The 23,009-nt window shown below is 39.3% G+C and overlaps 1 protein-coding gene across 1 annotated transcript in view; it reads left to right on the top strand.

The window, feature by feature from the left end:
* Window positions 1-22,440, top strand: part of ESR1 (estrogen receptor 1) — a 158,911-nt gene extending 136,471 nt beyond the window's left edge. The window contains 4 exon segments of the mRNA XM_074862837.1: window positions 11,602-11,735; window positions 18,469-18,652; window positions 20,046-20,257; window positions 20,260-22,440. Coding sequence (XP_074718938.1) covers window positions 11,602-11,735; window positions 18,469-18,652; window positions 20,046-20,257; window positions 20,260-20,300 — 571 coding nt within the window. The 3' untranslated portion in view covers window positions 20,301-22,440.
* Window positions 22,441-23,009: the final 569 nt, after the last annotated feature.

Raw genomic sequence — 23,009 nt, 5'->3', positions numbered from 1 at the left:
GTGAGGGAGCTTTAAGCCAGGAATGACACAGGAGAGAGGTGATGACCCACAATCATTTGAGGAAGGTGGTAGACTGGACTGGCAAGAAAAGGGTTCAGGATGATGTGGACAGGAGAGATGCAATCAACAAAATGTAGTAGCAGGAGACCCCACTCAGTGTGTGCGTGCACGTAAGTACGGAAATGCCTACAGGACAGCATAATGGTGGAAGCTCCATACATTTTCTGGGAAATCAGCACAACTGGGTGCTCTCTGAGCCAGTTGTGCTCCCTCATGACAAAGAAGGCCGATAGCCGCCTGGGCTGCATCAGGAAAAGCATTACCAGCAGCTAGAGGTAGATGATCCTTTCTCACTACTTAGCCATGCTGAGGCAAATCTGGAGTTGTGTCCAGTTCTAAGCTCCCCAGTACAAAATAGACATGTACATTATGGAGTGGGTCCAGTGAAGGGCCACAAAGGTGATTAATGGACTGGAGCATCTCTCATACAAGGAGAGGCTGAGAAGACTCAGATCTAATCAATGTATATAAATATCTGATGGTGGGGGGGAAGTAAAGAAGACAGAGCAAGATTCTTAGTCACAGGACAAGAGGTTGTGGAGTTGCAATGCTGGAGATACTGAAAACCCAACAAAATACGGTCCTGAGCACCTGCTGCAGGTGGCCCTGCTCTGAGAAGAAGCATTGAACTTGATGATCTCCTCAGCAATTCTGGTATTCTGTGACTAACTGTAGGTGAAAACCACTTTGAACTAGATTTTTGTTTCTTTTTTAATTTATAAATGTGCCACTCCATATTTATTGCAAATATTTGTCAATAATGCCTTTCAAATCTTGGACTTACTTTAAAACTTTTGAATACATTTTAGCCAGCAATTGACCCAAACCTCTGTTCTAGTAAGTTTATATAGAAAAAAAAATGAAGGGCTTTTAGTAGTACACTCCAGGAACAGCAGGATGTAATATCACCCATCGACTGTAGCCTATAAAGTTCTTCAGGTTGTGTCATTTGAAAGCCAGTGTTCAGGGAGAAATGGGATGAGTGAAAGATGTTGCTACCTCTGAATTACTTTGCTACTACCTTTAGTAATAAAGGCTCATGAACAAGTTGATTTTAAAAAAAAGCCACACAGAAAACAGAACCACTACAGAGCAAGTCTTGTATCTTTAATTTCTCTCTTTTTGAAGCTCTCTTTACGCCCACCTACCACTTACTGGTCGATTTGTGCAAGGGTACAAGCCTAATTGTTGTGACCAAACTGCCATTTTTTAAAGCAAAATGCTATTTAACCTCATGAGTACTGACACAGAACAATAAATAAGGTAGGCATTTATCTTCATCAGCAGGTCTTGGATTTGATACTGTGATTTAGTTTACTCATGGTAGTGTCTGTTTTATTCTTTGCCTCCTGTTCTTTGGATATTACTGTTTTGTTCTAGAGCTTTGGGGGCTGTTTCCTGCTTACTTTTCCCCTAACCACAGTCTCCAGAGTTACTGGTTAAATGCAGGATGGTCTGAAGTAAAATTTCACAGCTGATAACAATTTCCTCATCTTTTAATTATTGATAAAACATAACATTGTAGAAAAAGGGGAATCCTCAGTTAGTTAAGTAGCCCTCAAATGCCTGTCTGGCAGTATTTAAGGCATCCTGATGGATGTTCCTGATTTGGTCTTAAAACCTTGGAAATGGAGCTTTCCTGACACCCTGCTTCCTTAAGCTGCTTTAGTACATCACTTTACAGAAAGTGTTTATCAATGTCTGTTAATAGAACTTATGTATATAGAGCACATTAATGTATATAAAATAGCTTCTTATCTTGAAGACAGGCACCACTTATGTAATAATATTTGTAATATAATATTTAATAATATTAATAATAATAAATAATATTTGTAATAATATGTAATAATTATGCAATAATATTCTAATGGATAGAACATAAAAAAATGTTAAGTATTTTGCCAATTCTTTAGTGCTTCAGAAATAACACAGGTATAATGGTTCTGATCTGTCTTTTATGTGTTCCAAGTCTTCCTGAATTTCCTCTCTCATTTGCCTTTATTTAACATCTCTCATTTGGTGTGTGAATTAGCCACCACTTTTGGTTCAGAGCTAGCTCAAGGAGCAACCAAAAGAGACATCTTGAAAGACTAGCAAACCTCAGAGGATGGTGGGCTGGTAATTTTTCAGTACTGGAAGAGGTAGGAATTGCCTATTTGAACCTCAGCTGTTGTTTTGTTGCTGTGGAAGAGAGAGACCTGTGCTGGGTGAAAACTGCTGCTGTGCATGGGCAACCAATTTTTTCAACCTGTTTTGGGGAAGTGATGATGCCAACAGGATAACTTGAAGGGAGGGATGTGTGAAAAGATATAACCATCCAGCTCAGTGAAGGAAAAGAGAGCCTTGATCTTAGGGGTCCCTTCTGCCTACCTGCCTCTTCTTCTCCCTCAAAATTATGTTTGGAACTGATATCTCAGTTTTTTATCTTATTTGGCAAATGTCTGTTTCAAGAAACTCTCGAAGGGAAAAAAACTTGATTCTGTATAGAATTATGGTAATTCCAGTCCAGTATCTCCAATTTCCCAGCTGCAAGTGATTCTCAGACTGTGATTCATGCATTGACACTAATGACACATATTTTTGAGTAAGTAGCCAAAAATACTGTATTTGTTTAAACAAGAAATAGTTACTGCAACAGTGTTGTAAATCAACTGAAAAAGATTTTAGTGAACTACCCCCACCCCAAAAAAAGAAGATAAAAAAGAAAACAAAATTAATACTTGAAGGTAACTTTCTGAAAAATGTACATGCTCTCACTTTAGGTTTCCTCCCTCTGATTTTTGTCCTTGCCTGTGGACAGATAGGCATTCTTCCTTGCCTAAGCCATGACTGAATAAATTAATGAATTAGAAACAAATCCTACCCAAATATAATAGAAGTATGAGAATGAGATGCAAGGAGGATAAAATGCCAAGAAGATATGCATTGAAAATGAATGGACTATAATGAATAGAAAGGATTGTACTCCTTCCCAACCTTTTTGCAAAGTACAATCCAGGCTTAAACTGATGAAGAGGTTTGGAAGTATAAGAAAGTTGGGTTAACTTTTAAATTTTATGTTTTCTTTTCTGTTTTATATTCTGCTTCAGATTTATGCATAAACTGAACCCAAAGGGCTGTAATGTGGTGATGGATTTTTTTTTACCACTGCATTAGTACATCAAACCTTATTCATATAATTTAAGGATTGCTTTTATTCCTTACTCAGGTGCTGACTGGATGTTTGGATTCTTGGTTAAAAAGCTCCACACCAGTAATAAATCCTTGCTTTTACCCTCTGAAACTAAACTCTGTCAGGAACTTCTCCAACAATTTACTTTAGAAACAAAAACTTTAGTTGCAGATCATTTTGTTCAACCTGCTTCTTGAAGCAAGACCATTGCCAACGCCAGCTTAGGCCAGCTGTGACTTTGTCTAGCTTTCTTGAAAGTCTCTAAGGATGATGAACACACAGCCTCTCTGGGTACCTGTGTCAGGGTTGCACCACCCTCCTATAATCCAGCCCGAACCTTCCAAACTGTAGTTTACAGCAGTTAGTTGCCTTTTGATTTAGCATTCACTGCTCCTGAGAAGACCTCGTAATGCCCCTTCAAGCAGTTGTAGTCTGCAGTTTTGTCTGTCCCCTCCCCTACATACTTTGCTTCCTTCCCACTCAACCCCTCCTTGTAGGCCATGTGCTGCATGCCTCTAATGATCTCCACAACAGGAGGAGACATCCATCATCCTTCATGAGCTGAGGGGCCTGAAACTTGACACAGGCACAGCCTCAGCAGGACCAAGTAGAGGTGGGGAGAAAATAATTTCTCTTGTTCTTCTGGCCACATTCTTCCTAAAATAATTTGCATACAATTTGCATTATCCACAAAGAGAGAATGCTGTTCGTTTATATTTTATTTGGTTTCCATTTTCCAGGAAGGCTGTTGCTCAGCCCAGTGTTTTTCCAGCCTGTATTGATGCATGGGTTTATTTGGCCCTGGGTGCAGAATTTTGTACTTCTTGTTGATCTTTGTGAGGTGTCTGTTGGTTCAGTCCTCCAGGGTCCCTCTAGCACTGAGGCTGTGGTATCAACCTCCCTCCAGCCCCAATTTAGTATCATCCACAAATTTGAAGATGAACTTTTTATCATCATCCAGATTATTGATAAATATATTAAACAGCATTGGCTCCAGAGTCGATGTCTGGAGTACTTATTACCTACCACAAACTAGGTGTTGAGCCATTGCTGCTACACTTTGAGTCTCGTTATCCAGCCTATTTTCCACCCATGTATCTGTCTGTCTGCTCAGCCTGTACTTCCCTGGTTTACAGATAAGAATACTGTAAATCAAAAGGCTTACTACTGTTGAATTATACTGCACCCACCTTCTTCCCTTTCATCATTTAGCTAATTATTTCATCATAGAGTCAATCAGGTTGGTCAAGCACAATCTGGTTTCCTGGTCCTCCTTGATTTTGTGAAAGTGGAGTTAGCCTTCTACTGTTTGTCAGAGACCTCTTTCAATCTCCGTGATTTTTTCTAAGTGATAGATAGTAGCATAGTGAATACATTGACCAACTATTTCAGCACCCTGGAATGAACCCTGAATGGCTTCAAAGATTGGAATTACTGTTTAGAGTAATTATTAATTCTCTAAGTAATTCCCTAACCTGTCAATATGCTTCTGTTGGCTTTGCCAGTGAAATCTGACACAAAATAAAAGGCTGTTGAGTGTTTCAGTCTATTCCATTTAGTCAGTCACCAGGTTTTCTCCCCCATTTGTCAACTCTTCATTCTCACTGAAATTCCAATTGTTGCTGCCATAGTTGTAAAATCCTTTCTTGTTACCTTCTGTGTCTCTCACTAGTTTTAGGCATAAATGTTCAAACAGTGCTTTGGTACTCCTCCTTTGATGCCTGCTTTTATTTCTATTTCTTATATGTTCTTTTGCCATTTAGTTCAAGGGGCTCCTTGCTTAGCCAAGTGGATCTTCTGTTGAAATACCTGGTCTTCCTCTATGATGGGATGGGCTTGCTCCTGAGCTCTCAGCAAGATTTCCTTAAAATATTGTCTAATTCTCTTGACACTTTTCCCCATCATGTCTCCAAGAATGTTTTGCCTAGCAATTCCCTAAATGCAGTTTATTCCTCTGAAACCCAGAGTCATAGTTCCACTGTTTGCATTCCCAGCCTACCTCTGGATCCTGAGCTCAATCACATCTCATGGTTGCTGCAGCCAAATTTCCTATCTGTGGTCACATTCACCAGCAATTTCTCATTGTTTGTGAGGAGTGGGTCAATAGAGCATTGCCCTTGGTTGGCCACTGTGCTGTTTGTATTGGGAAGTTATCATGAACACAGTCCAGAAACTCCCTGGATTACTTGCACAATGCTATGTTGACCTTGCAGTCTATCCATGTAGAAATCCTCCACAAGACTGTAGCCCAGTGATAGGGTAACTTCTATGAGTTATTTATAGAAAGATTATCCACTTATACTCTTGGTCAGAAAGTTTGTAACAATCCCCCCCAAATCATCAGTGTTAATTTCTCCTCTGACCTATACACAGAATCTCCTGACATAAGTGGGTTTTGGTTTCATATGGTCTGTGCAGTCAAGGTTTCCCTTTATGTAGAGCTCAAGTTCTTCCCCTCTTCTTCCATACTTGCCCTTCCTAATCAAGTTGTACCCGTCCATGACCATTCTCCAATCGGATGTGCTGTCTCATCTCATCTGTGCACTATCCCACCAAGCCTCTGTGTTTCCAGTTATCATAGCTGTCTCACAGTGTATGGACTTCCAATTCTCCTTCTGTGTTAGAACACAAGCATTTGAATTAAGTATGTGAATACCCTCCCTTCAAACTAGGGATGTAAATGTTGTCCCTGCAGCTCTCTCTCAATCATACCTCCCCTGTTTCCTAACCTACCTGTAGGCTTAGGAACACATCCTGTGACAAGCCTTGTTTAGAGGCTTCCTCACCAAGTTATTAAGTCAGTTTGTGAAGATGACCTTCCCCCTTCTAGCCTGGTAGATTCCATCTGTTCTTGAAAGTCCCTTGTCATCAAATTAAGTAGCATGCTCAAAGAAGCCAGAGAGACAACAAATGCGCAGTCAGGCTTTGGTTTGATGGGTGCATCTATGCCTACTTGGCCTTTTCCCTTTGAATGGAAAGTTTGATGAGAACATCCCCGAGTCCTGCTTCACCTCACCTAAACACCCTTCACTGTTAATGTTTACTTGTCTGTTGCTTGATCCTGTAAAAGACATTCCTGACATCTATGGTTTTTCCAAGACTTAAATAAAATCTAGGTTCTTATTCCTACATACAGGGTTCAAGGAGTAGAGGATTGAGTTAGTAAAAGAGGACAGAGTCATGAATCTCTTAAGAAAAGGCATCCAAGAGTGTTGGATGATGTCATTGTGAGGCTGTTCTTTATCATCTTTGAAAGGCTATGGAGACCAGGATTGCTCCTTAATTACTGGAGAAAGGCATATGTTGCACCTGTCTCCAAAAGAAGGAAGACAGTTTGGAAACTACAAGTTGGGCAGTCAGCATCAATGCTATCCCAAGAAACATCATAGAGCAATTTCTCTTGGATGTTGTTTATGTGAGCAGGAAGGAGAAGATGGTGAGTGTGAATTAGCACAGATTTAGGGTATTTTGTGCTTGACCAACCTGATTGCCTTCTGTGACAAAATGACTAGGTCTCTTGTTAATGGTTCACACTCTACCTTGATACTGGTTACAGTTGGAGTTCCTCAGGGGTCTGTCCTAGGACATGTCCAGTTAAATGTCTTTGTCAGTGACCTGGAAGAGAGGGTGGAGTGCATTGTCTTCAAATCTGCAGATGACACCAAAGTAGGGGGTGGAGTTGATATGCTCCAGGGCAGAGCTGCCATACAGATGGACCTAGACAGGCAGGAGGAATGGGCTGACAGAAATCTCAAGAAATTCAGTCAGGAGAAATGCAAAGTCACGCACATGTGATGGTCTTAATCCACTGCTACTGTTAAGCTGGGGCCTAACTAGCTGGGGAACAGCTCTACTGGTAAGGACCTGGGGCGCTGGTGAACAGCAATCTGTGTGTGTGCCAGTACTGCAACATGGCAGCAATGAAGGCCAGTGGTATCCGGGGCTCTATCAGTGGTACTGTAGGCAGTAGAGCAAGGGAAGTGATTATTCCACTTTTATTTGGCACTCATTAGACCACATCAGGAATACCACATCCAGCTTTGCACCCCTTATTACAGGAAAGATGTTAATAAACTTCAGTAAAACTAGTGGAGAGCCACCAAGGTAGGAGAGTACATGCCTTATGGCTGAGAAGTGGATTTGTTCAGCATGGAGAAGAGATGGCTTTTGAGCATGGCTGACCTAAAATCTACAAAGAGGTTATCAAGGCTCTTTATTAAGATGCCTGATGGGAGACTGATTAACAGGAGTCATAAATTGAAGCAGAGGAAGTTCTGACTGGATATAGGGGAGAAAAAAACCCATGGTGATAAAAATAATTAAGATGAGAGAAGTTGTGCAATCTCCATCCTTGGAAGTTTTCAAGACCAGGCTTGCATAAAACCTTGAGTGAGCTGACCCTGCTTTGAGTGTGGGATTGGACTAAAGACATCCGGCGTTGCCTTTCAGCCTGGATGATGCTGTGATTCTGTAGACTTACAAAAGTTAATACACATAGTACTTTTATGCAGTAACTTAAGACCTTTAATTCACATGCTTTCACTTTCCCAAACAGTTTCCAATAGCCAAGTGTTAAGGATTCTTGTGAGAATACACTCTGATGCCTTGCAGTAAACAAGATTTTATTGTTTTGTTTTCACTAAGCTGAGAGCACACAAAGACAACAGCATGATGGTGGGGTAAAGATAATTTTCAAATCTATTGCTTAATTTGTCCTCCAGAAAAGTTATCTAGGCCTTTCTAGATAGGCTTTCCTATCAACGGGACATATAGCTGTGAAGATGTGATAACATTATCAGTTTATGTTAGAAAGTTAGAAGGCAATTCAGGAGACCTGGAGATTCCTATTTCAGATAGTTTTTGTTGGTTAACAAAGAACATCAGTGTTGTAGCCTAGATAATAAAAACATTTGATTAGAAGCCTGCATTTCAAAGATACTAAGTGATTTCAGTGGAGCTGGATCTGCTGCCTAACTCTGAAAGTAAAGCAGAAATTTCTAAATTGTTGCTTGCACACATGAATACCTAAAGCTAGGTATCTAACTTCTTCTGAAGTACTTAACTCTACCTAAAGAGATACTCTTTCTTACGGAGTAGCCTGGTATTTCACACACAGCAGGTAGCAAAGCAAATGAGATTAACAAGTATTTAGAATCTCTTAAATGTACATAATTTTTATTTATCCTTTACCATATGAGTTCAGTTGTAGGAAACAGACACACATGGAGGTTTAGGCACATGGACTGTGTGTTGCAGGACTAGAAATTTTTGTCCAGAGGTTGTACTTGCCAGCAAGAGGTTCTTGATTGGAATATTGATCTTGTAAACTACAGTCCATTGAACTGTTTTTGTAAAAAGCACCTAGGAATACTTCTTACTTGTCATCAGAATGTTTTTTCCATCTTATGAGTCGCCATAAGGCATTTTTAAAGGTCTCATTTTACAAATAACTATTTCTTTTTGAATTGTGGTCTTGGCTATGCAAATTTTGCAGTTTGTTCAGATTGTGTAATATTTTGAATTGTTCTGAATACTGGCTGGAAGTAGTTTGTTGGGTTTTAGGAAACAAGTAAATGTCTTAGCCAGACGTGGTGTTTTTTAGTATGTGTTGTTTGCCATATGATCCACTGGAACTTTTAGTTTCTGTGTAATCCTGAAATTCAAAATTCTTAAACTAACTTTTATTGGGGCATTATTTTAAGTTTATGCAAAACTATTAAAGGCTTTCAGTCCTCTGAAACTGTGCTTAACTCTACATATGCAAAGTTAAACTTTCTCTAGTTATAGGCAAAAATATTGTATCAAAAGCAGTGGAACTTGTCCCTCTGGAAAAATTCATGATTGTTTTACTTCCATAGGATTTAAATTTTAGCACACAAAAGAGATTTTAAGGTAATAGTAATTGTTCATATTCTCATGCCTTGTTTTGAGTGCCTGATTTCTGTTTGTTTTTTATTTGACAGTGATGCTATTAAATACTACTTTGTTTATTTTATTGATGTCCAGTCAGAGGAGGAATATACTTGATTGCAACCAGTTCAGTTTTTCAGCTTTATTCTGCCCAGACAGAATTCATCAGGGCAGCAAAATGGTCCTTGCTGAAGAGCTCTCCACATCCAGCTCTGAACAGTGTAACTGATTTGTCATCAAACCATTGAAAACTCCTCGTCTGAGTTCAGATTCAGCCTTCAAGCAAAAGAGACAGAATTGTGAATTTCAGTAAAGCCATGTTCACATATACTAGGCTGAGATCAGTCCTTTAGTTCAGCGCATCTGCCAGGGCATTGTAAATGAGACTGCAAAAGGCATCACACACTTTACGTAGAACATAGCATTGAGTCTGTCTGCCTGTTAATCTTAAGACTTAGACTTTTTTTGTCCACAGCCTGTTACACTGCGCTTGTTATCACTGTCTGTGGGAATCTAATATGTGAAATTATCAATGTTGCTGGTTGTACCTGAAAAGCTGCTATAGTTTAAGCCACTGTTTCTTCAGCAAAATTTTTAAGAGCCAGAAATGGCCATAAAAGTTGCATTGCCAGATGTTGCAGCTTGTGACCACGTGCCTGCCATTCAATGGAAATCAAGTTCTGAGCTAAGTGCTAGTGAAATGTTTGAGGAGAACTAGGCACTTCTCAGGAGTGCTCAGCGTGCAGCTGCCTGGTAGCCCACAGGGACCCAAGGCAAGAAGGAGCAAGCCATCCTCATTAAACATACTTTCCTACTATTTCCATTCCCAAGACTGGATCATCTCTTTCTCACAGAAAAGTAACAGTGGTTGGAAAACTTGCTTGGGACCCCATGTTTTCAAATATTACTGTATTTTAACCAACAGCCTACTGGCTGTTTTAAGGGAATATCTCTCACTTTGTCTTCTTGATATTGTCCTGCTTTGTTTAAATATCTCTGAAAGCAGATGTAATAGCTTCTGTCATATGCCATAGTCACTGGCTCGTAGACACTGCTTTGGGATAAGGGAGATGCAGATTTAAGTTCTAGCACCAAATTAAGCTGAATATGGATTTGAACTTGAAAGGAGATTGGTGCACAGGTGATCACAGAGGTTCCCTCTCATTCTTTGGCTCAGTTTTAGGTCTAAGACATGATTGAGACGTGCAAAGAATTTTCCCAGGCTGTAAACAAAAAGGAAGATGATTGCTTTGTCTGAGGGTCTGGTGTGGGCTTAGACATTAGCTACAGAGTCTCAACAGCATGGCTGTATCTGGACTGAGGCAGGTGTGTCTATGCTGGTAGTCAGCGTTACTTTAGTCACGAGATTGGGAGATGCTCAACATGTGTTCGCTTTACAAATTGTAGTGGAATAACCATCTGATCATTTGAAAATTCTTTTGCATTTTCCTATAGCAATGATCTTCAAAATTTTCTTCATAAAAGTTGTGTCTAAAATCCAGTATATTTTTAAACAGCAGATCTAATCACTCATTAAGTCTTACATGTTAAAATTTCACTCAGGAAGTCCTAATAAAAGTAAAAGTAGGTAGCTTTTGGTAAAAGGTAGAAATGCAAATGATCTAAAATTCCATGACCAGTAAATATGCAACTAAATTTTTATAAAATGTAATTACAATCTGCGTTAATTCTTGAACTGCAGATTGGATGTGCAAGATGAAAATTAGTGAGTGAGAATACCTAGTATTGTGAGTAGAGGGAGGTGGTTAATTGCCATTACTAATGAACACTTCGAGATTTCCCAAACTTTAGCTTTGTTTAATGCTCCAATGTAAAAAGTTATCTGATCTGTGGAGTGATAGTTTTAATCAGACTCAGTCATGCAGACAAGATTTTGGCCTCATAAGTCCTTCTTGAACTCATGAATAAGCTTATTCTTTAAGGAGGCATTATGTTGATGTAAGAAAAATGGGAGAAGTTTGTTGGAGCATTACAGATTGCAAGGCCAGGTAGAAACATGTACAAAACATTAGGGCAGAAATGCAAAGAATTGGGACTATTTCAGTTAAAGGAAAAGAAAAGAAAGAGACGACAAAGTAAGACAGAACACACACACACACAAAAATCAAAATGTAGTCTTAAACAAATCTTTTCCTCAATGTAAAGGTTTGGTTGAGTCAATCTTATATGTTCCACCACAGTAATGCCTAGGTAATGAGTTTATGAAATTGACATTTTTGGGGGGAATATAGTATTTAATTATTTATTCATGGGGGATACTGAGAACTATGCTTCTGTAATCACACATACACCAATTAAGCATAGAGTAGGAAGTCACATGCTATCTAGTGAACTGATGAAATAAAATTGAAGGGGAATGATCCAGGGGGATGGAAAGCTCATGCTGCCACCAGGTTAAAGCTGTGAATATCTTCCCCTTGATGGTATTCACACAGGAATCAAGGGAAATGTGTAGAGGGCATGGTGGAAATCTTTGACATGCTGCTGGCTACTGCTGCTCGGTTTCGCATGATGAACCTTCAAGGGGAGGAATTTGTGTGCCTTAAGTCCATCATCCTGCTCAATTCTGGTAAGTGGTGTGCTTTGCTGTCACTTGGGTAATTATGGTTGCTTTTGCATGTGGTTGAATGCTGCTTGTTGTCCCTGATGATGTTTTCATTTTAAGACAGCAGCAATCGAAAGGGGGCTGTTAACATAGATGCAGGCAGAGCCACCTGCAGATGCAGGCAGGGATGGAAGCAGTCAAACCTATTCAGTGGTGTAGGTGGGACCCAGCAAATTAACACAGTAAGTAGTCGATACATTGCGTACAGCTGATATGAAGGGCGATCAGAGCGGTGTTTTGAACTAAGTGCTGGCAGGTCTTAAAGCTCTGATTGCAAGACACTGACGTAGCTGGAGCCACACTAAGTGCATCCAAAGGCAATGCTTAGTTGTAAATCTACACCTTTTTTGGTGATGGCAAAATAAAGGCAAATAATGGCAAAAAAGTGGCTGAGTTTGTCATGGTTTATATTAAAATACAGGCACCTAAAACAGATGTCATCACCTCCCACTTCCTTTATAGGTGATGAGATAAGTATTTTTGGGTTGTAAATCTCATTCTGAAGTACAGTTCAAAAATAGGTGACTAGATAACAATTATAGGTATAGATATAGATATATAAGGTTAGCTGACTTGAATTCTGCATGAGATGATTGAAATAGGCAAATATCTGTTGCACATCTTTTGAAATGAGAGACAACTCCAGACAATTTATTTTTAAATGCAGAAATGAGGCCCACAGTGTTCTCACAGATAGAGGTCTAAAATAATAACATAGACACCAAAGTCAAAATTTTAGACTCAATTCTCTGCTAAGTTGTTACCTAATGATTAAAGATGATAGAATTTCCCAACCCTGAGGATTTACCCACTTGTTCACCCCTTTTCCTGTTGGGTTTGAACTCATAGATGGTATCAACCTCTAGATAAAACACATGTGGAGGGCTGTATGTCCTTTTTATCTGGTGGTCTAACAGATCACTTGCCCTGGTTGCATGAAATACAAATTCAGGTAATTCCCAGGCTAACTCTACCAAAGGCTAACTCTAAACACAGCAGAGTTTGCTTTATTGATCAGGCACTTCTTCCTTTATGGAAACTTGGACCTGGTCTACTCAAAAAAAAAAAAAAAAATCAAGAAAAATTATATATTTATACAATCAAATCTAAAATATTTCATTTATGTTCTGTGAGATATTAATGTGGTTCAGGTTTTGTTGTGATTGTCACCATTTACCAAAAAATGACATCTGAGGCAAACACCTGTCATATTAGCAATGAAGGGCTATTGTTTTTATCTTCCATGCCAGCAGAGTATGACAATGGTAATTACTGTTTGACATTTTATTTTCCTTTTATTGTTCTGATAATTGTAACAGAATATTTTCTAGAGTTAAATGTTCTTCCTGAAAAGTGATGCTCCTCCAGATTTTTAGCTAATATGTTCAAATGTAATTATCCTCTGAAATAAATCTAGAATACATAATTGATTTATAGAAATATTGAATTAAAATTAGAAAAAAGAAATTGGAAGTTTGAATAAAAGACATTAGATGTTTGTGTCTTGAACGTGAAGACTTCAAGCCATGTTGTTGAGTTTTTGTCCCACTGCTGTATTTACCATTGATCCAGAAAACTAAATTTGTTGTTTAGACAAAGCTCTGCCTGACATCACCAGCTATCCTTCCTAAGTACATCTCACTTTGTTAATCATATTTTTTGTTTCAAGATTCCTCTAAGGAAAAATTGTAAAAAAAAAAAAAAAGTATAGCAAGTGAAGTCAGTTGTAATCAGAGGCAGATTTCCTTCTGCACGTAAGAGAGATGGGACCACTGTGTGAGGCTAGGAGATACTAGATCTTCATTCCTTCAAGGTTCATATTCAGCAGGTTTGAATCAGTAGTGCTCTGTGTGGTAGAAGGTCAGAGTTGATACCATGATCTGATGAACGATCTGATTTTGGATGTGCGGGTTTTTTTACATTAAATGAAAGTTAATAGCTGCTCTGAAGTCTGGCATTTTTACGTGACTTGATGGCGATAGATCAAATGGCATGGTTCAGGTTGAGCTGCTACAGGTTCATGATGAAAGCAATTTATACCATTGTTATGCAGAGCATCATGCACTTATTGCAGTATATCTGAGTACACTGTAAACTGAATGTGTATGTATATATGGCCACAGAATGTATGTGTCTATTGCTTGTAATTGCCTTATGCATAAAGGTAATTAATTTTACATTTCAGTTTTTGCATTCCTATAACCAACTGATTTTATAACTGAGAAGTTAACTACTAGGTGGTGGGAACATGGACACAAGTTTCCAACTGTCAGATCCTTTAGATGACCAAATTAGGAGTCTAGACTGCACTACAGAGATAACTAAGTAGCATAATTTGGAGTATGTGTAATAGCTGTGTAAGTGTTGTTTGGCATAGATACTCTAAAATGTCTTCTGTAGATGCTTTTCTTCACAGAATATAGCCAGCCTCCTTTAGGTAAGTTGTTGAACACACATGAAATATTATGAGCTCTGAAGCACACGATGTACATGATGTATGAGGAGAGGCTGTGAGATTTATTTGTTCATCCTGGAAAAGGGAAGGCTAAGGGAGGGTTTAACTGCAGTCTTCAGATAGCTGATGAACAGATTATGGAGAAGCCAGGGCCAGACTCTTCTCAGAGGTGCAAGAGGAAAGCTGCAGCAGAGACAAACCACAGCAAGGAAGATCTTGATTAGCTGAACAGAACCAAAAATCTTCCCACTGAAACAGTTTGGCCAGAAAGATGGTAGAATCTCCATCCTCAGAGATACTCAAAACTCAGCTGGACAAAGCTCTGGACAGCTTGACCTAACCCTGAAGTTACCGCTACTTGAGCAGAAGGTTGAGCTAGATGACCTCTAAGCCTCCCTTAACCTGAATTTTTTTCTATGATTGCACATACACAAATCTTCTATTAGAGAAACAGCAGATAAACACACAATGAATTTTTGATCCTTACGCTATCTGTATTATATATGCATACGATTAAACTAGCTCATCTCAAAATGATTTAAACAAGTGAACTAGTAAAGAAATTGCACTAATTATGCTACATTTCATATTTAAAAGTAGCCTGCATTTGCATTCTGAAGCTTTGTGTGGATTTAATTCACTGAGTGTACACAAACATTTCTTTATTAAATCCTTGGACATCTGTTAGTCTCTTCACATGTGGTAATGCTGTTTATTACTTTTGTTGGACATTTATTTTCTCTGTCTTTTGCAACATCTTTCAAGGCTGTTTAATATCTTTACACTCCTTTTCCATCTTGGGCAAAATGCAAGCAAATTTTTTTAGTTTCACTCAGTGCGTGTGGAAAAGATGGAAGGTTGTGTTTATAAAGCAAAATACACTTTTACGCTACTTCCAAATTTTTCCTGAGATATCAAGGCGACAGCATGTCTGTAACAACAAGGGCAGCATTGTCTCTAGCTAAACAACAAACCAGAAGATGCCCCTCTAAAGCTTCAGCAATAAATCTTTTGACTAAAAAGCAAAATTGTATTTTTGAAAAACACCTTCAGCTCAGCAATAAAGAACTGTTTCTTAACACTGGAAAATAAGTATTAGAAGCACGAAAGGGCAACATGATGCCAGATGTTTTACTTTTGAGTGTATCTGAAAAGAAGAGTGGCAAAGGAACAGGCTTTCATTTTGGAGATGAAGGTATAGGCCATATCTGCTTTAGCAGCTGATATACCCAATTAGGTAGCTGGTTAATCCATAGAGATGAAAGATTTACCTGATTTTATGCATCCTCTTGATACATTGTTCCATGTGACTGTTTGTTATTCTTTTCTCCTGATTTTTCCAGCTCCTGTTAAATTGTGCTTTTTATTTATTTCTTTATTTTGGGGACTGGATGATTGCATGAGTGCATGGTACAGAGCTGATTTTGCTCATAGCTCAGCCTGGCTTGCTACAGATCCAGAGCAACAGGGCATGGTGGAAGGGAAAGAAGAGCCTTGGATATTGTTTTGTGAGCCTGAACTCTAAATGCAAAGATAATTTAAACTGGGGTTTATTGTGACAGAAAAGATGTAGAGGGTGTTCTCCTCTACTGTAATATGCAAAAATATGCCACTAGATATAGTGACACATATAAAATTATATCACCATATGCCAACAGTTGGCACGGTAGTGCTGCAGTCCCTGAGGGACCCTGTTCTGTGCATAGCTTTGTGCTATCGGCACAGACCAAGAGGCTTTACTTGTTTACAGGGTGATGCTTTCTCTGTTCTTGCTCCTGTTATGTTTTACAATACTGACCTACAGAAAGAGCTGGAAAAAACCTGGTAGCTATTCAATTTAGGCTTGCTTTTAGCTTCAGAGGTTGGAAAGACCTTTGAGACTGTTAAATTTCACTTTGCTAAGACAATTTTCTGCACTCTTGTTCCAAAACTCTGCTTGTGTGTCTATGTGTTTGATGGATAGCTGGAATTTCTTTTGGGGAAATTTCTGGTCATTGGCCTGGGGCAGGAGCAATCACTAGGGGGGGCAGAAAGGAAAACCAAATATCATTTTTCTTGGTGGTTATCGACTGGCAACTGCCTGAAGTCTATACATTTTGGGGGGAGTGGGTTTTTCTGATTTATACTTTTTAATAGCTCTGGACTAGACCTAGGTGAAAAACAATTCTTCCTAACAGATTTTTTTTTTTTTAATGTTGCTGGTTTCAAAGTTATGAAACTAAGGGGTATTGCTACAAGGGCTCAATAGCATCCTCTGGCTGAAGTAGGCTGCTCTGGAGGCACTGTGGGTTTATGAGACTAATGTTTCCTTCTAATGGACTGTGTTTTGTCAGTAATATTTAAGAATATTGCCCCTACAGCTACCTGCTAAGCTATAAAGCTTGATATTGTCAGTAGGCATATGTAAGGATGGTTAAGAGTCACTCAGCTGAGAAAAGCCCCAGGAGCTGTTTCTCTTTGGTGAATTCATTTCAAGTAAAAATAATAATAATCATAAAAAGCTCTGTGAGAAAAGAGGCTGTTGTACTATCCATCGATATCCAATTTGAAGCAATATTCATTACCAAAATTAAGAGCTCTGACTGATGATTTTCAGAAGTTGTGCTGTGTTTGAGTTATCCTTTTGGTTTTTTAAAGCAGTCTCTCTCTCTCACTCACACACTCTCTCTCTGAGACACTCACACTGACATTCAAAACCACAAATTTATATTTCTTTTTAGTACAGAAGACCCAAAACCTTCTGTAACCTACTTGCAGATTACAATAGTTTCAGGTGTCGGGTCCTTGAAGTACTAAAATGATGCAGAGGATGTGAGGTATGCCAAGAAGATGGTACAAAAATCTCAATTTCCCTGACTGTTCAGATGCATGGCAAAATATTCTCATCTTCAAATCTAATGGTTCTCCATCCCCAGGCTAAAACAATACAAACAACCTACAGTATATATGTCTGTGTATGTGTACATGTTAGTGTATGTGTCTTTTTTTCTTAATATCACTAACTGCATTGTGCTATAAATAATGCTTTAAAGAAAAGCAAAATGAAAAGTAATTCCAGAAACCAATTTTTTCCGAGGACAAAATCCACATTTCTTCTTGGCTCTGTGAGCTGATGCAGAAGGGCTAAAGCACAGGATTTGTCAAGTAGATTATAGACACAGGGAATGAACACACCATGATCAAGCCAGTTTGACTGTAGTACCATCCATACATCTTAAGGTTTGGCTGCCTCAGGACTGGGTTATAGTAATTGGACCTGTTTAGAGTTAATGGCTTAATCCAGAAGATTAAAAATTTGGTGCCGAATGCAACAGCTGCCTTTTGGAAGCACACTGCTGTTGTGACCTGATTCACATTGACTGTGTGTTGCTGTCCAAAGCAAATTCAAGATAAAAAAATGCAAAATAGTTCAGAATTTCCAATTTAGAAAGCTGATTTTCTTCATGTACTCCAGAATTACTACTGGCAAAAGCTCTTATGGCTGGGTTACAGTGCTTTATAGGAGATGTAGAGGGGCTGTTGGAGGGGGGGTTTGAAGGTGTCTTGATTTCTGGAAAAATTTCCTTCTGATCAAAATCTTCAGGCTGCTGACTTTCATCAGTAAGCAATATGTCATATGGCTAAATTTACACAGGTTGCTTTGGTCATAGTTTTTAAAGGAGAGTTGGGTTTGCAGGAGAAGGAACACACCCTTCAAGGCTCTTTGCTTGGTTGGGAGGGTTTTGTTGAGGCAAGTGTGCATAAACAAACACTGATTTTGTTTACATGTTTTGTGGTAGCATATCATTCAGTTGTAGATTGACTAGCAAATCACCAAAAATCAAACATTATGCAGCAGACAAAATGGCAAAAACTGCTGAAAGTCAGTAAGTATTGCAGAACTCTCAAGGCATCTCCTCAAGGTTTTGAAGCCAAGTGACTGAGAGAATAGTGCAGCCTGCAGGTGGGTCTAGCTGCAGGCTGCAGGTGTTGTCCACCACCTGGCTCAGAACTTGGATGGACCCATATGGGGAAGAGGCATTGTCTTCCTCCTGCTGCTTTGCCTACAGTGATCAAATCCAAGCTCCAGGGATATTCAAACCAGTGACCTGGCTGGCAAGCAAGAAGGTTCACACACTATCAGCTCCCATGGTTCAACACAGCTGAAGAGGCAAGACACAAGGTGTACCTTGGGCAAGTCTGACTCCATCAAAGTAATTTTTGTCTGCCGTTTGTTTGTTTTCTTTCTCCTTCCTACTCCAGGTGTGTACACTTTTCTTTCCAGCACCTTGAAATCTCTGGAAGAGAGAGACTATATTCACCGTATTCTGGACAAAATCACAGACACTCTGATACACTTAATGGCTAAATCAGGTCTTTCTCTGCAGCAGCAACACAGACGACTGGCTCAGCTCCTCCTCATCCTCTCTCACATCAGACACATGAGGTGAGAGCAAGCACGCAGTCAGCCCTTCTGCGCTGGTCCATGCAAGGGAGGTTTCACAATGTGCATGCACATTTTTCCTTCACTGGTGGGAGGGCAAACTGTATGGAGAGCTGCTACAAAAAAAAATTATATATGTCTACTTTCAATAAAGATATATGGAACACGTGTGCAAAATAGTACATTGGATTATGGTGTGAAAGGAGTAAATGTTTTCCCCATTTGTTTTTTCTAGTTCTCTTTTCCTTTGCTTCATGTTTTGATAGTGCTGTAAGCAGTATCTACTTTTAATGTTATGTGCATCTTGTATTCTGTTTGAAAACTATCAAGTAGAATGCTAATGTAGCAGTAACCTAATTCTGCAAGCTTTAGTCTCCTATAAGATAATATTTAATAAAACTAACACTTTTATGTAGCCACTTTTCACAAGTGGCTTGATTGCAAGTCACTTTAGAAAAGAGATTAGGATCATTATGTGTATTTTATTGGTGAGAATAAATGCAGATCTATTGAATCCCAATTGAGAGGACCATGCCCTTTGCTAATTAGAGGTGAGGTGTCTGAGGCACTCTGTTAGTAGTCCCAGCAATGATTCTCCCAGACATAATTACCTCTTAAGGTAGCTGCTCAGTGGCTGGAGTGTTAACAACATGACGAGTCTATAAAAAGATACAGTATAGATTTTATTTTTATGAAGGGACAAGAGATTTGTTACACAGATTTTAATTTTCATTATTTTGGTTAATAAAATGAAAATTAGAGCAAGCACCACATCATAGCTACTAAAGCTGAAACATGCAGATTTTACCTCCTGGACTGATATACAGGTCTTCAGAAAAAAGTCAAGGGGTCTGTGCATGTGGTTTTTTTACTTGTGTCTTTTTGTGGAGTTTCTTTGTCTTCATGTTAATCATCCCTTATTTATTTAATTTTTTCCTTAAGAAGAATTTGTACAATTAAGGAAGTTCCAGATGCACAGTGAAGTTAATTATTGTTTCCATAGTTTTGTGACTGGATAAGAGTGAGCATTTGCTAACAAATTGGCTGAGGTTGTTTTCTTGAAAAAAAAATCTGATATTTTAGGTTTTATTATGGGCAAACCAAGATTCATCCCATCGACTTAGAGTGTGTAAATTCAGAGTCCATGTGCTCTAGGCTACCTTTTAGGCAGAGGAGAGCAAAAGAGCCACCTTTAGAAAGCAACTTGCTCATTGGCAGTCTGAAGTGTTCTTTGAGGATGCCTTCTGCTAACTGTAGAAGGGGTGTACAGCAACTACACCATTAAGTTTTTTTGTACAAGGTAGAATTTATATGAACCTAACAAATATTATGAGCTGATAGCTTTTTTTTTCCATAGCATATTTGGAAAGTAACCATTGTTTCGTTACAACTGCAGCAACAAAGGAATGGAGCACCTGTACAATATGAAGTGTAAAAACGTGGTCCCACTCTATGATCTCTTGCTGGAGATGCTGGACGCTCACCGACTGCATGCCCCAGCAGCCAGGAGTGCTGCACCGATGGAAGAGGAGAACCGGAGCCAGCTGACAACTGCATCAGCTTCATCTCATTCCTTGCAGCCTTTTTATATAAACAGCAAAGAAGAGGACAATATGCAGAATACAATATAAACAAAAGTCAGCAGATATAATGGTATGAGAAACCCAGCAGCGTACTACCTAGTTCACGCTTTCTTTCGTCTATAGTCCCACCTAAGTAAACACTCCAGTGACAAGTCACCTGCATTTTCCATTTGAGTGTTTGTCAAGCGCTTGCCTAAATTGATTGCTTATCCTCAATGGAAGACATTTTATTGCTGTGGACAGCCAGCAAGGATTGTCAGGCTGACTTGATTTAAAATTTGCAGGTTTTTATTTAATTTTGCATGTATGTTGAGTAAGTCACTTTCCTATAAATTCATAGGCCATATCACCCATGTGTACTGGCATCTTCATGAGTGGTAGCCTTTGTTGATACCACCCCAAATTCTGAGCTTGCTTAATCCTTGTTTGAAACTTTGAAGCAGTTCGGTAGAGATTCTGGATGACTATTTTTGAGGGGTAAATGGAAAGCTGATTGGCAACTTAGTGTGCCCTAGTGAAACTGCACTGCTAGTGACTACCTTGTTAGTTTAGGTAGATTCCCACCTTTCTTCCTACAGTAGAAAGGAATCCCTGTCTGAGAATAATACTGTTTTACCTTGCTGGCTTACATCCCTATCAAGATCATACAGACCAAACTTTTAGATCCTCTTACCATATCCTCTAGCTGTGCGTTGTGTGCATCCTATCTTGTCTGATCCTACAAAGCTAAATTGTTCTGTAGCTTGGCAGTGTGTAAATCAAGGGCAACACGACAAACAGTGATAACATAGATAATTACGCTTAAATCAGACCAGATGATTACAAAAATCATCAGGTCTTAAAAAAAAATAAAAATCTTCACATACATACATTATCCATCACTATTTTATTAAAAAACCTCCCCCATGGTTTGCTTTGTTCTGCTACCAACCAAGGGGTGAGGATGCTAGTGAAAGACTGGCAGTGCAGGGTGGGATGGTCCCATCCCATTCAGTAGAGTGTGGCCTAGCTGTGTCTGGGAGGGCTGGCATCACCGCCAGAGCAGTAGGCTTTGCATTGCCTTGGCTTGCTTTGGCTCTTGTTGGGGCATGCTCAGAAATCACTGTTAAGAGCCAGCTCACCTGTGACACCGGAACTGGGCAGTGAGCCTCAGACATGGTGAAGACTCTGGGACTGCATGTCTGGGAAGATAAATCTGGCTTTCTCCATGCGTGCGTGTAACTGTTTTTCATTAAGGGTTAGTCACATTTTTCAGTCCAATTGTAAATATATCAAGAGCTTCAGCAAGACATGAAGGAGAGAGACTGAAGAAATCCATACTATGTGCTATTCAAAGTAGGAGTCAGTGCTGCTCTTTGACTGCATCTATGCTAGAAAATTAAATGTGTCAGGGAGCGTTGCTGGGTACTAGAATGCGATTATTACATATGCTAGGGATATTTTATTAATCTAATGATAAACTTTGGCTGTCCTATCTGCACTTCTGGTTTACAGGCACAGTTTGGGAGTTAGCATGGACCAGGGACTATTCCAATAGCTGGTTGGAAGTGACCACCCTGCCAGTAAGGATGTTTCATAGCACATGCGTAGGCTGCTCCACAGCAGCTGGCCACAGTGCTAGAGAAGGGTTCAGGAATGCTTCTTTTACTGCTATAGTGAAACCTTTATGTTAGATTATGTTGATTGGAATATCCTGTAGTAACTAAATGTAGGAAATAGTGCAACTAATGCCATACAGGAGTGCCTATGTCTAATTACGCTCCCTGTTACACAAGCAGAATCTGTGTGCAGTGAGATCGAGTTACATAGCAATTGTGAAGGCAGCAAGGCATAGGACGAGTTTGTGCTCCAAGTCAAGGATTTGATTCTTTAGTGAATGTACATAATGATGTCTATAACAGTTTCATGTACATATCCGAGGATGTGCGCAGTTTAAAAGTCTAAAGCTAGATGCTACCTATGTGTAAGAAGAGTCCTCAAAAACTGTGCAAGCCTACACATGTGAAGCAGTCACTGTAAGTTAATAGGCCTTTTACTGATGCATATTATAGTGTCATTTTTTTTCTGAATGTGCTGAAGGATTTGTCTTTTTGTGTATTCAGTAAGAGAGTATGTGTGTGTGCGTGTGTGTGTGCAAATTTGGTACCTAAGGGCTTTTGGAGGGCTCTTAAATGCTTTGAAAGAAAATGCACGTTTTGTTGTGGTTAGTAGCTGGTTTTCAAATGTGTTAGAAAAATCATGAATGCCCTGAAATGAGTGCAGGCTAAGATCTGAATGGAGCACAGGAATCCCTGTAGTTACACTTACGTGCTTACACCACCATCATTCACTTGTAGCCCAGTGTGAATTAGAGTGGCTCTTTAAATACTGTATGTGCAACTTGGAGTTGTCTATGACAGAACACATGGATCAAGCTCCTAAGCTTCAAGGCAAATTGGTTTAAATGAATGTCTCGCTTCCTACATCTCAGAACAGTTCATTACATTGATTCAAGTGTAAATTAGGCCTAGAGGAAAAAAAATGTAGTTAGTGGAGAGCAATTCATAAGAGAGGGTCAGATTCTGATGGTACTTATATAGGGCAAGCACCACTACACTCTACAGATTCTCCCAGTGAAGCTGGATAAGCATGATTTGAAGTGGTATGCAGCAGACAGAAGGGTATCATAATGTGTCTTGGAACATAAGGAACAATCAGTCAGCTCACAATCTTAATTATGAATGCTTTCCTAGGCTCAGCCCTTGCAAGGAAGTAGTTTAGATTTAACCAGTCCTCCC

The sequence above is a fragment of the Strix uralensis genome, chromosome 3 (genome assembly GCF_047716275.1).
Source record: "Strix uralensis isolate ZFMK-TIS-50842 chromosome 3, bStrUra1, whole genome shotgun sequence".
Lineage (NCBI taxonomy): Eukaryota > Metazoa > Chordata > Aves > Strigiformes > Strigidae > Strix > Strix uralensis.
This window is presented reverse-complemented; position numbering and strand designations above follow the sequence as displayed.